The sequence below is a fragment of the Sinohyriopsis cumingii genome, chromosome 8 (genome assembly GCF_028554795.1).
Source record: "Sinohyriopsis cumingii isolate HCF-2022 chromosome 8, ASM2855479v2, whole genome shotgun sequence".
Classification (NCBI taxonomy): domain Eukaryota; kingdom Metazoa; phylum Mollusca; class Bivalvia; order Unionida; family Unionidae; genus Sinohyriopsis; species Sinohyriopsis cumingii.
This window is the reverse complement of record NC_142968.1, coordinates 41,613,660-41,628,980: the sequence shown is the minus strand read 5'-3', so window position 1 is coordinate 41,628,980 and position 15,321 is coordinate 41,613,660. Positions and strand designations below refer to the sequence as shown.

At 34.8% G+C, this 15,321-nt stretch overlaps 1 protein-coding gene across 2 annotated transcripts in view; it reads right to left on the bottom strand.

Moving 5' to 3' along the window:
- LOC149793351 (uncharacterized) overlaps positions 1-11,531 on the bottom strand; it is a 32,501-nt gene extending 20,970 nt beyond the window's left edge. For both annotated transcript variants that reach the window (XM_089967337.1, XM_089967338.1), the window contains exons 1-4: positions 11,289-11,531; positions 8,466-9,339; positions 4,155-4,361; positions 754-821 (exon numbers count right to left, since the gene is read on the bottom strand). In XM_089967337.1, coding sequence (XP_089823463.1) covers positions 754-821; positions 4,155-4,361; positions 8,466-9,147 — 957 coding nt within the window. In that variant the 5' untranslated portion in view covers positions 9,148-9,339; positions 11,289-11,531. The remainder of the gene's footprint in view (positions 1-753; positions 822-4,154; positions 4,362-8,465; positions 9,340-11,288) is intronic.
- Positions 11,532-15,321: the final 3,790 nt, after the last annotated feature.

The window sequence follows — 15,321 nt, the reverse complement described above, 5'->3', positions numbered from 1 at the left end:
GTATGTCACAAAGTTTTATCATGTTACAAGCTGGTCTAAAACTAAAGTTATTAGATAAAAACCACTACTCCTCTTTCAGCCAAAGAGATCTTGATATTTGACCTTCTGGGTCTAAATTCAATAGGCTTCTTTCTTACCTGTAGCAAAAGCCAAAAACAAACTTTGATAAAGGTATTTGGTTGAGATCTGATTCAGAAGATTTTGTGTAGAAATCATTTTTGGCCACAGTGACCCTGACCTTTGACTCCAAAATCTGTGTTTTTTTTCTTACTCCAATTAGAGCCATCCACAAAGTTTAGTCCAGGTCTGTGATTGCAAAACTAAAGTTACTGTGCAGAAACTATTTTTCTTTATGTAGCTGACCTTTCATATTTTTAAATCAAAATCAACATGCATTTTCCTTACCCCAACTGCAAGTTATCCACACAATCTGGTGAAGCTTGATACTGCTAATCTAAAGTTATTGTTCAAAAATGACCTTGGGAAGGCATAATCAACCCAAAATGTAACCTGAACCTTCAGATGACCTTGACCCTGCCTGAGAATCAGATGGAGGTATGATTGTATGGATCTACAATGGCAGATCGTACTGATTCTATAGCATAAGTATGATGACGTTATCTCCCAGCATTTGGAAGTCATGACTACACAACAAAACATTTACCGAAATCGTGTCCCTTTTTAAAGGCACCAATATAATGGGTGATACCTATGTCCTGGAAAAGCAAAATTCTCCTCCCAACTCTTACTAACCAGTCTGTCTATTGTAAATCGTCTTCCACAGTAAACACATCGGAACCTCTTGTTGTTGTAGTTACCATCTTAAAGGAAGAAAATAAAATAAATATAGATCTTGTTATTACACTAAAAAATGAATGTAGATCTTGTTATCACACTATAAAATAAATGTAGATTTTGTTATTACACTATAAAATGAATTACACTATAAAGTGAATGTAGATCATTATTACACTATAAAATGAACTACACTATAAAATAAATGTAGATCTTGTTATTACACTATAAAATGAATGCAGATCTTGTTATTACACTATAAAATGAATGTAGATCTTTTTATTACACTATAAAATAAATGTAGATTTTGTTATTACACTATAAAATGAATGTAGATCTTGTTATTACACTATAAAATGAATGTAGATCTTGTTATTACACTATAAAATGAATGTAAATCTTTTTATTACACTATAAAATGAATGTAGATCTTGTTATTACACTATAAAATGAATGTAGATCTTGTTATTACACTATAAAATGAATGTAGATCTTGTTATCACACTATAAAATAAATGTAGATTTTGTTATTACACTACAAAATGAATTACACTATAAAGTGAATGTAGATCGTTATTACACTATAAAATGAATTACACTATAAAATAAATGTAGATCTTGTTATTACACTATAAAATGAATGTAGATCTTGTTATTACACTATAAAATGAATGGAGCAAAGTTAGGCATGTTTGCATAACACCAGACATTAAATTAATTTTTAACAGATTATCTTCTATGCTTTTGATCCAAAGCATTGCAAATTGACAGCCAACATGATGCATGATCAGATGGTATGAAATTTGACAAGTCAAAATTAACATTACATCTAGGCATGTAAAACTGTAAATTGTACATTTAAGGTCTAAATATTCTAGTTGTGGGATTTAAGCATCAACCCTAACTTTTATTTTTACAATAAATCCCCTTCTACAAAAAAATCCTACCTTCTCTCCAAATGCAAGGGTATAAAAAAATTGTCAGTTTTAGAATAGACCCTGATTTATGGGCACATAATAACTAAATATCCAAGTACTTTTACTGTTAACTGAATCAAACTTAATTTCTATTCTTGCTCTGATTGTATATACAAAAGTAATGCAAAATTTCACTGTTACTGAAATTTTTCTTTCTTTGACTTTTGACAAGTCATCTGTACCCCTTGGGAGGGAACCAAGAGTAATTCCTCTCTTGCAATTGGTTACCATATGGACCAGCAATTACCAAGTTTGGTGAAATTACGCCCACGGTATAGGGATATCTGGTAAGAAAGTCAGCTAGCCAGGCAGACAGACCAAAGGCACCATAATAATAATAAAATATCCTTTAGCTATCATTATATGCCAACTAAATGAGTACAGCTTTAAGAAAATGTATTATGTTCATTTTAAATTCTGTATTGTGAAAATGGCTGAAAATATGCTGGTCAGAAAAAGACAAAAGTTCTCTTCAAACAAAAAGCTTTAAATAATAAAAATGCATATGTCAGATTTGCCACTTTCAATGACTGGAACTGTTTGGTGAAAACATGAAAAAAGTCATGATTGTAACTGTTTCAAAAGAGATGGGTCTGGTAATAAGGATTTTGATTTCTTGAATTATGTTAATTCTGATGGTAACACACACATCTGTGATGCTACCAAGTGAGAATGCTCTGGAGGTGATGATTAAGTATAAGCTATCAATACAAATTCAGTGTGACAGATCTGGGTCTGTGCAGCTTGCAGTTGGACTCGACTTTTAAGTGCATCTATATAGCAGTCATTAAGCAACTGAAGAAGGTCGTTTCCACATAAAAGTGATTTGTATCATTCACCAACTGGTTCATGCAGTAAGCTGACAGTCTGAAGGTAAAAATGACTGTTTTATCTTTTTTTTCTTCATCACAATAACATGCATAAAATGTATTTTGTTTAAATCTTTTACTACTGATACTTTCGAGTTCTGACAATAATCATTCCCATCAACATGTACAAGCATATAATATTTTGAAAAATAAGCAATGCGATTGGATATAATGTTCTTGGTTATTATGTTTTAAAAATCTGTCCCCTGTGAAATACTATAAACAATCTTTACTTTAACTATAAAGATAACTAGACATATTTTAAATTCATAAACTATGCTAAGAACTAATGATAAAATAAATTAACTTGCATTTTGCTAAATATGCTTTTATTGTCATTAGATGTGGAAATACTGCATCTACTAATGAACAAACATTGTGGTATTGGAAACTAGCTCAAAATGGGAGAAAAACTCTGAGTGAAGCATATTACTATGTAACTGTATAAACGTAAGATCATTTATACTTATAACAGTGAAGGGGGCGCTCACCAGTTATTATGTACTTTTGAGAGAGTGACATATGTCAGGTGAAGTTGTTTGCATTTAAAACATGCACAATGGAGAGTTGTTCTTGTTGGTTTTAACGCCATTTTTGAGCACAAGATAGGCTATGCATGGCAGCCAGTATTAATGGTGGAGGAAGAACCCTGAAAAACCCTGGGAAGAATCACCGACCCACGAGAACTACTGGCAAGCTCTCTCACATACCCACACTGGCCAAATCCTAGACTTGAACTGATGTAACTTATTACCAATAAAAAGATTTTCAATGTAGCTTCCTTGTCTGATTTTTGCTCAAATTTTCTTTTCCAATTTTTGCTTGCCCATATTTCATCCTTCAGGTCCTAATCCTAACCTGTGGCCTATAAGTTAACTAAATACTACATTAGCATTTTAAATGTTTTCTTGCTTATATTTAAGTTATGCACTGTGTATTTTGTCCCACTGAACCTCTGAATGAAGCTGTGCAAGTTTGTCTTGCATATCATGTTTAATGTCTTTACTGTCTTGTTGGTATAAACATTCATGGAAGCTCATAATGAATTCTTGTTTAAAATCATGCCAAATATAAATAAATCATACTTTATCCTATCTCAAGCTTTCAAAAGTAAGACAAAATGTGATGCATGTGTCTCACAAACTTACACAAATGAGACAAAAAGTGATAGCTATGTCTCACCACGCTTAAACAGGTGATACAAAATAGTGATAAGTATTACTATGTCACACTAAACTCACACCATGCTTACACATGTAAGACAAAAAGTGAAAACTGGCTTGCAAAACATACACAGGTAAGACAAAAAGTGATTACTGCATCTCAAAAAGCTTATACAGGTAAAACAGAAAAGTGATAATTGCATCTCAAACTTAGGTCAGACAAAAAATGATAACTATGTCACACAATAAGCTTACACAGGTAAGATGAAAAAGTGATAACTCTGTCTCAGCAAACTAACACAGGGAAGGTGAAAAAGTGTTAAGTTTGTGTCAGCATGCATCACATTTACCAGATTCATCAGTTTCTGCTCCTGAGTCCCAACCAAATCCTTGTTCTTCATCTGATGTTGTGTATGGGATGTCTGAGTTGGTTTTCCCACTGCGTGATGTGAACATGTACTCCTCATCTAGCCCCTCTGCCTTTCCAGTCTCAGGAGCCACAAAACGCTTTCTTGAAGGTGGGGGCTTTCTTGGTTGGCTCATGTTCAAAGATGGATCTATAAAAATTAAAGATAGATCTGTATAGTGTATTGACTTCTGTAATCCTAAAAGTAAAATAATAAGAAAAACACAGTTCAGATCTCCATAATATAATAAAAAGTGTCACCAATGGAATGACCAATATATCGTAATGTCAGAAAATAGGTTAAATTCTGAATGACTTTCAATGAACTATTCATATTTATAAAGCAAATATCAAATACATGTAAAGTAAAATTAAAGACTAATACAGCACAAAAAAGGACAATATGGCTGATGGCTTAAACAAAATATTATATGAAAATAATACTGTTCTGGATGATATGAATTTAGATATAAAAGCATACTACTACAATGTCTACAGTGTGGCAATTTATGATGATGTCTTGCTCAGGAGCATCATGATACAGACATGTAGCATCATTTCCCACCCAGTCCTGACACCAGACCGACCAGTCCTAACAATAACCACTTAATGCTAAGCACCAAGCAAGGAAGCTGCCAGTACCATTTTTATAACTCTTTGGTATGATGCAGCTGGGATTTGAACCCATGATCTCCCGCATCTGATGTGGATGGCTAACCACGTAGGCCACTGGAGCAGTCCCCATTTAAGACGGACTTCCTGGATACATTTTTAAGTGCAATAAAGATATAAAAGTATGTTATTCCTGAAGAACAGGTGGGATTACTGGCAGGTTAACTGACAGTGGATAGTATGCTTATATTTACAAAAATATCTTTTTTAAAAAGAGGAAATTCTATTTTTACACATAAATTATATAAAGGTACTTGATTCAGTTGATAGCAAGAGGCTGTGTTATATATTATTACAAATGGTGTGCATGGTGGAATGCTGACAATTTTCAATATATGCTGATGACTTGTGTATTTTTGCTTATACTGTTTTCAAATTAAAAGAAAGAAAGAGCTCTTTTGTGTAAAATGTTTTTTTTTGTAAACATCGATAAGAGTAATTTTTTTTATAGAAATGGTGATAGATTTAAGAAGTCTGAATAGTGGATTAATTGTAATGAGAATATCAAAACTTTGCTTATTAAAACATCTGGAACTAATGTTTTATAACAGACTGAATTAGTCAAAAGCAATTGAAAGACTTGTTATACAAACCAATAAAGTTTTACTTCCAGTCAATAAATTAATAAGAAAACTCTGATCTCCATTGCCAAATATTGTGTTCAAATTATCTGATGTTTGTATTCAGCCCATTCTCCTCCATTCATCAGAGACTGGGGGATACAAAAATAGAAAATCCGTAGAGAAATTCAATCAGTAGTTCTTGGAATACTGCATCTTGAAATACTGCACACATCATAGCAATATCATTGAAAAATTGGTAAAAGCTACAGTAAAAACCCAAATCACACACACACACACACAGAGGGGAGATAGGCTATGTTGATTTATTTATTGTGCAATTTAGACAACAGTCAATGGATTGTAACTTACAGAGAATGGCGCTATGAATTATATGGATTAAGCCCTTTAATGAATTATATGGATTAAGCCCTTTAATGAATTATATGGATTAAGCCCTTTGTTGAATTATATGGATTAAGCCCTTTAATGAATTATATGGATTAAGCCCTTTATTGAATTATAAGAATTATAAAAATCTAATAGAATGATAAAATACTTGTTTGTTGTTGACAATAGCAAAATAAGATGGCAATACATTCTCTTTTGATTAAGAGAACTTCCTATTCATAAAGTTGCAGGAAGACAAAAAATGTTGATAAGGCATGCAATAAACTTCATCTGTAAGGGTTGACTTGGATGTTATAATTAGTACTTAAGGGTAATTCATATTAGTACTTAAAAATATCCACTGTTCCATGTAAGTATATATGCCCTATATCAACGACGGGTGTCTCAAAGTTCCCTGCTTATTACAATTTACTTGGCAGGGCCTTAAATATAAGAAATTGGGAGAAAGGCCAATCAAGGGACATAACTCCTCTAAATGATGACATGGAATGCTGGTAAAAATTCTAACTCAATTAAGGTCTCATCAATGTGCATATAGAAACCAAAGTCAGGATGATGAAAATTCAGGAGCAAAAATTCTAATCACTTTAGAATGAACCCATAAAAGGCACATGTTAGTCTATCAGACAATATTATACCAACTGGACTGTAATTTCAATGGTTCTAGAGCTGTCATAAGTTATATCAAGGATGAAGCTGATGAGAAAAAAACCCACAAAATGCATATCATAGCCTATGGGATAATGTACACAGCAAATTACAAAAGATGTTGAGCGGTTCCTGAAGTATGCTGGTTACATGGACCTGCCACACACGAGATTAAAAATTGACTAAAAAGGGAAATAATGCCATCAAAATTTAACCTGAATAGATGAAACATTTACAAGGTAGATCTGCATGTAATAGGCAATCCACCTACAAAATGGCATCAGATTATACATATAGGTTTCTGAGTTAAGCTGGTTACAAGAAGTGTAAACAGATAAACAGGACAACAGATAGAAAACACTATAAATATAAGGCTACTAACCCTAATTATAATAAAATATTCAATTCCTGTGTTTCATGACACAATTATGATGCAACATCCCTCAGCATAAGTTTCAATCCAAACATAGGTCACTTTTATGACTCCCATGAAAGTCATTATAAAGAGGATACACTGTACTTGATGCACCTTAGGAAAATGCCATAGTGTACCATGATACAGTTGATGACACATTATATTGGGGCACATTATATGGAAAAGTTTCATTCAATTAGATCAGTGAGATCCATGATCATATCTGTGTTATATCAGGGACTTTATTATACTGAGGTGCTTTATACTGAGATAAATGACCATACCTGTGTTATATCAGGGACTTTGTTATACTGTGGTGTTTTATAGTGAGATAAATGACCATACCTGTGTTATATCAGGGACTTTGTTATACTGAGGTGCTTTATAGTGAGATAAATGACCATACCTGTGCTATCTCTGGGACTATATTATACTGAGGTGCTTTACAGTGAGATAAATGACTATACCTGTGTTATATCAGGGACTTTGTTATACTGAGGATGTTGCTGTTGTTGTTGTAGGGTTTAATGCCATTTTTCAGCACACGATAGGCTATACATGGCGGCCAGTATTAATGTGGAGGAAGAACCCAGGAAAACCCCGGAAAGAACCACCGACCCACGAGAAGCTACTGGCAAGCTTTCTCACATACCCACATTGGCTGAATCTGAGATTCGAACCCACGCAGACAGAGGTGAGATGGCAGTGATCCGTAACGGAGAGCGCTTTAGACCACTCAGCCACTCAGGACCCGCTTATACTGAGGTGCTTTATAGTGAGATAAATGACCATACCTGTGTTATATCAGGAACTTTGTTATACTGAGGTGCCTTTCTTTGATATCCATGACCAAACCTCTGTTATATCAGGGACCATGTTATACTGAGGTATTTTAAAACAAGGCAGGCTGAACTAAATTACATGGTGTGCAATGTCATGCTTACAAATGACATTGCTGATCAGCTTTTCTTTCAATGTGTATATCAGAACTACAATTCAACATAAATTATATTTGTGACCAGAAGGTCTAATAGATTGAAAAATGTATTAATGCTGTTGAATTTTCTCTAGTACTTCTTGATTAACACTGGTGACAACTGAAACGTTTTTAGCCACTGGATTATTCAAATCCTTGGAACTAGTCAAACAGGCTTTCCAATCATGATGAGTAGTGACAACCTGATTTTCAAGATGGCTGCCATGGTGGCTATATTGTATGTCAGATTGTCACCATTTTCATTTAAAACCATTAACAGACACAGTTTTATTGAGTTATTTTCATCAGTAAATAATATCTATTACTATTTTCCCCAAATTTACATTTTTGAAAAAGAAAACGGCTTTTAGATCCAATTAACATTATTAACTTTTTAAAAAAGCCTGCCACATGAGCGTGAGACACACACCGTCAAAAAATACTACACATAATAATGATCTTTATGATCATCAGAATATCAGATTATTTTAAACACTGCACAGCCTTCGGTCAAGGAAGACAATTATGAATGAGAAGACACAAAGTCAACCTTACCAAGTCATGTTCACTTACCTTGATACATGAAATCTCTGAAAGGATCTTCATCTCCAAAGAATGATGAAAATCCAGGTGGTCCAAGGTTAAAATTGGCATTGAAGAGTCCAAAGGTTGAATCAAGCTCATCCACAAAAGAATTAAAAGCAAAGGAGAATGGAGGTTTCTTGCCAATGCCTCCAAATATGAAATCTTCCTCATCACCATATGTAGTTTCAGAGTTCCATTTTTGACTCCATGGTTTTTGTCTTGGCTTTGTCTTCCTTTTCTTTTCTTTTGATGACTTGTTGGATGTGCTTGACTCACTTGCTTTTGGCCCTGCATTAAAGGTGTCAAAATTTGACTCCCGATATCTTTCATATGAATATTTTCCAAAGTCTTGCCCGTCACTTGTGTCACTGAAATTTGTTTTAGTGCCAAAGCTAGTTCCTCCCGATTGGGAAGTTTTTGTGTTGTTTGTGGTATATTTTTCTTCCGGTGGGGGTTTAGGTCGTAGTAATTCTCTTTCCAGCATTTCTCTCCGATCTTTACTTTTTAGGTAATCATATGCCGAGTTTATTTCTTTGAATTTTTCCTCTGCATGAGGGGCATTGTTCTTATCTGGATGCCACTGCCTGGCAAGTGTGCGGAAAGTCTTCTTGATGTCATCTTCACTTGCTCCAGGCTTCAGCCCAAGCACATCAAAGTAGTTTTTTGCCATTTTGATAACAATTAGTTATTTTTTTTTAAACAAAGTTCTTGAATTTTATTTATTTCATTGTATTTTGCTTCTCAAAATGATAACTAAATTAACTTTCCATTGGAAACTCATTTTTCATAATAATGAATCATCAGAAATTCTTGTGGAATATGCCAGGCCAGCCTTGCTTCAGATTCTTTTTTTTGTAAACATCTGCAAAATAAACTCTTTATGATTAAGATTAAGTATGGTTAAGTAGGAGTCATTTCAAAAGAATATTTTCTCAATTTTAAATAAAATAATTTTACAGGTTCTAAAAACTTGCATAATGGTAATATATAATGTATATACTGAAAGGTTTCAATAATGTGAAATCTATTCAACTGTATCCCTCAACATTCAAACAACAATTTATAGGAACTGATTTTCTCTACTATATTTTAATGCAACGAGTTAATTTAGAATCCCATTCACTTGTATAAGTACCTGGTTTAATGGTGTTTCACTGTTCTGTGAATATAAAATGACTTTACTAAACTGAGGCCTTTGACAAGTATTCAACTAAAATACAGTGAGAAAACACAGAATACTGGCTGGGGATGAATAATAATATAGCTACTATACAACTTGCAACAAGTCAGCTTGGACAGTTATCTCCCTTTGCCTCAATGCTATGTAGTGTGTGCTGTTTGGAAAACTGATGTGATGATTTACATCAAATGCAACAGAATGTTATTACTAATACTGTTTACTTAAATCTTTCTGACATCCAATTTCTCGGTAGTGATCAAAGGACTCACCTTTTTGTTTTGTTAAATTGCTTTCACTTTTCTTTATGAACTCATGATGTCTAATTACATTTTGCACTTTTTGCAACAACTAATTCCTTCACTGGCAATTTGTAATTATTACAAAAGACAATAAATGTTTACAAAGGATGAGAACATGTAATGTAATTGAATGACGTACCACTTTATCTATTAATGTATCATGCATTTCCATTATGTTAACAGAACCCAGCAAACCACTGCATTATGCACCAGAAGATTGTTTTAACAGTATACTGTGTTTTTAAAATTCTTAGTAGAATGCAGTGTAGACCCTGACTTTCCACTTCACTGTCAGATCATAGATCACTACATACGCTGTTCACAGCTGTGACAATGTGTTTCAATGAGATGGGTAAAAAGTTTAACTCCATGCTGGACTTAAGAAAATATTCAAAGAAACCATTTTAGGAATTGGTTTTAAAATATTACATTGCTTCATCAGTTCATGCAAATACCATCAATTTTTCAATGTCAAGGGTACAGGTTTCATAAAAACCAGTGTTCATATTGTCATTAGTGCTTTATCTACTGAAGTGGCCAGATTCAAGCCACTCAGCTAACTGCAGGGCATTTAATGATTCAGGTATTCTTCTAGACAAACCTTTGGTATAAAAGCAGATGTATAATATATTGTTGTCAATCTTATGTTTCTAGGTTTGATTTGTGCATCATGTTTCCCCCATAAACGACATTGTAAACACATTACATCCTATTCATTGTTGTTTCTCTTCCACATAATAGCTTCTTTTTTCTTAAAATGTTGAACTTTACTAATTTATTTACAAGATCAGTTGATTTGCTTAATATCTCTTGCCATTTATTGTCAATGTTACGTTGAACTTTGTAAATCTAGCTATAAATCTGACCTAATTATTCTATTGAACTGCTGACAGAAACAGTTCAAAGTAATGTATTTCATTTCTGCAGCCCAAATGTATAAACATGACATTTTTTCAAAGCTATGCGCAAAATAGGCCGACATATCGCGAGTCAGGAAAACAGGAGGGGGTGGTGGTATCCTCTGTGTCCAAAATTAATATTATTTTGTACATAATATTCTGGTGACCATTGCATCTTTTCAAATGGTAAGCATTGCTGTATTTTATTTTTGTCAATCGCTCGAATTCCGTATGCGTTTTGTTTCAATATTGGAAACGAAAACCTTAGGTGCGCAGAAATGCCCGACAGCAGTGAATATGACATTGCATATTATGCCGTCGAGAACACGTAACGCCAAGATCTACAAGGGAAACTATTGCAATTATTAAAAACTATGTGTGTACCGTACTATCCTTAAACATTAAGACGTAAAAATGATGCATAATTTCAGACCTTAAGTGATGAGAATTCGTTTTCTGGTTTGTGTCATGGTCCATGAGGCGAGTTCTGCCAAGGAAAGTTCTCCATAGAGCGAATTTCCCACTGTTCAAATAAATATATAGTGTCAAGTTAAAAAATCAACAGACAATTGGGGCCACTGTAAAAGGAATATAATTAATGCAATTACATCGTTCAAATTTTGACACAATAGCCTTTACAATTCCTAATTTAGGAGACCCTCCCGAAAGGCGTCGAATCTGTCCTCCATTTTGCTATAACAACCAATCGGACTATTAACGAATCTTGGATAAAATCCAAGAACCTCGAAAAAGTACACATAAATGATCGGAACATCGCTCGGTCATTTCCGTCAAATCGGAAGTAGGAATATATACTGGTTTTCAGGTGTTTGGGGATTCGTTTCTGGGAAACAGATTGGTCCCCCTGTTTTACACACACACACACAAACACACACACACAGGGCCGGCGCTACCATATAGGCAAACTAGGCAGTCGCCTAGGGCGCTGATTTCAGGGGGCGCATTTTTAATTTTTTTATATTGTTTATTGAAATTGATATTTTCCGGGGGGGGGGGGGGGGGTGAGGGGAAGGGCGCCAGAATCTTGTCTAGGGCGCCAGATAGTCTGGCCGGGTCTGGCGCCGGCCCTGCACACACACACATGGAAAAGTGCAACATTTATGATAGTAGAGATCGAGAATATTCCATATTGTCCCATGTGAACCAAAATAGTTTAGAATAATGTTCTCTATGGAGATTAATTACATTACCGGAAAGTGTCGAGTAAGTTTCCGATTCAAAATAATACCAACCTTTCGGAATACCCTCCTGTCAACTGTAAAAACTCGAAGCATTCTGAACCACTTCAATTACTTCGAAAATTTGGTAAGCTTTTGGGGACGAACGTCACACTAGATTTGCGAAGAACAGCGTCTAATAGCATGATAATTCTTTAAATTAACACAAAGAGCCGTTTCAACAATCAATGAAATATATGCACATATTACTTCTAATTTTTATTCTTTCAACTTTCTTTCGGTGGCCTAGTAGTTAGAGGGTCTGCATAGGATGTGGAAGGACCTGGCTTCGATCCCCGGCCGAGTCATACCAAATATATATATATATATATATATATATATATATATATATATATATATATATATATATATATATATATATATATATATATATATATATATATATATATATATATATATAGTACTAACAGCTGCCTCGCTTGGCGCTCACTATTAAGAGGTTTGTATTAGGACTGGAGCAGCAGAGGGGGTGAACAGACCTTTGCCTGAAAGGCGTCGAAACGTCGAAAATAAACCTTCCTACGAACGATTGAAAAATAAAAAGCGTCGACAGATTTTAAAAAGCGTCGACACTTTACTGAGAAAAATCTCGGAATTTTTCTAATTAATATTACTCCATTGTCGTTGGTGATTTTTTCTAGTTTATTATGCATGCTGTTTACGCAATTACGCCTTCACTGAGGTCATCACCCCCTCTGCTGCTATAATAATTAAATCATTATATTATAATAAAATGGTACATCCGGAATCTCATACTGCAAGAATAGCTCGAGAACGATTAGAAGCAATCAAAAAATTTCTTCCTGTTAGAGATTCATTCAGAAAAAATCTACAAGCGCAGCAAGAAGCACAAGTTGAGTATGAAGAAGAAACTAAAAAACTGTTTAAGCCCGTCACTGCAGCTACTGAAAAGGTTACAACAGTCATCAGGGAAGATCTTCTTCCGGTATCAAAACAAACAGCGGAACAAACCGAAAAAATAGCAGGAAGAACTAAACAAACAGCGGAACAAACCGAAAAAATAGCAAGAAGAACTAAACAAACAAAGAAGATTTTACGAGATCTTCCACCTGACATAGCCAGGGAAATAGCTGCAGCTCAACCTCCACATGTCGGTGAAGAAATACTTGAAGGTATTGGAAAACTTCGTACTGAAGTCGCCGACGTGAGAAAAAAACATGCATCTGAATCCAAACCAGCAGGAGAATTGATTGCAAGATTTAACGAAGGAATTGTTGAAGATATTAGAAATACTGAAAAAGAAAAATTACCTGAAATGATATTATCTGGTATATTTAATAAATCTAGTATTTTAAAACCACGTCATGAAAAAGTAAATGATGATAATTTTATTAAATGGATATATCGCGTATATTACAACAAAAAACAAGCTAGAGGTCCAGAATACGAAAGTCTTCATGAAGAAGTAAAAAGACTTTATAAAGAGAGAATGAAACAACTAAAACAGGAACAACCCTCCCAGCGGAAACTTCCTCCACCTTTACGTAAAATAATTTCTGCGCCGGAAATGACATTTACACCGATAGATTCACCACACGGATTTCGAAGAAGTGACTCCCCGGTCGCCACTGAAGTACTTTCTCCGGTAATGCAACCACCAGTATTTAAAACACCTCAAGATGAACCTAAAACAGGATCTGGTTTATGTCCTGATAATATCATTAATGATGTGTCACGGTTAGAGGTTCTCATAGGAGGAAAACGTGCCGGAAATAATTCACCAGAAATAATTAATGAAGCAGCTGATATTTGCCAGCGATTATTTCGCGGCGGCATCATGGATATCGGAGTTTACCGAGAACTTATCGATGAACTTGTTGATGACTAGTTGTTAGATAAATGGTAAATAAAAATAAGATGATAATACATAATAATCATCGTAAATCCGTATCGGTCAGAGCGGTGAACTCACGATTACCAATCTACAGAGCTACTTACGGAGATGGACTTGGTGATGTTATTCGGGGATTATTCACAAGGATAGCTCCAAAAGAAGCACCTATTGCAAAACAATTATCGATGAAAGCTATCGATATTGTTCGTGAAAAAGCTCCTGGTGCAATTATCAATGTTGCTGGTAAGGCATTCTCGGCGATCAAAGAAAGACTAGCACGATTATTGCGACGAAAACAACAACCACCTGTGAAACTGGCAAGTACCGAGGTGATGCCAGCAGACTTAAGTAAAATAATAAATCAAGCTGCAAATCAAAAACTATCGGAATTATCTGAAGAAGCGGAAAAAAATATAACAGCAAATTTAATAGCAGGAAGCGGGCTTCGTCGACGATGATCATCATTTGGAAAAATGGTAATTATAATAAAAATGTTCAGGCGCGAATCAGACCCAGCATTTGATATGGAGGCACCTGTCCTTAAGTATGAATCTATACGTGATTATCAGTTTTATTCTTATGACGCAAGACAACCAGATCAGCGGGGGAGAATCGAATTACAGGTTCACGATACAAGTAGATATTTTTTACCCACTGAGGCATTTATTGAAGTAGAAGGTGAACTTGTAAAGGGGGATAATACGACATATGGTGCCAATTTGCGTATTGGTTTTGTTAACAACGGAATTATGGCACTGTTTGATAGCGCCACATATATGATTGACGGAAAAAATATTGAATCCATTCAGAAGGATGTTGATGTTGCTACAACAATAATTGGTCTGGCAAGATATTCTGACGACTTTACAAGATCGGGCGGTCCAACAATGATGTTTGCCAAGGATATTACTGACCACGCTGATCATATCAGGTATGCTAAAATACGGACACCACAAAATACTGCATCTGATCCACAACCGGTTGCTGATGGTCCTGAATACGCAGCCAGACCAGCTGCTGCTTTTGATATTGTAAAAGGTGATAGCGTGACTTTCAACTTAGGATTTGCAACACGCCAAGCAGCGTTGTCAGGAAATAATAGAAATTTCTCATGCGCAATTCCATTATCTCACATCTTTGGATTTTGCAGAAATGTTAGAAAGGTCATCTTTGGAGCTAAACACACAATTGTGTTCGTAAGAAAAGGTGATGATAATGATGCAATCTGGCGAGGTGTTGGTGTTGATGATGATGGTAAAGTAAATATATCAAAACTTTCATTGTGGATGCCAGTAATGACACCATCAATTACTGAGGAACAAAAATTACTCTCTTTTATGGATCAAGGCGGT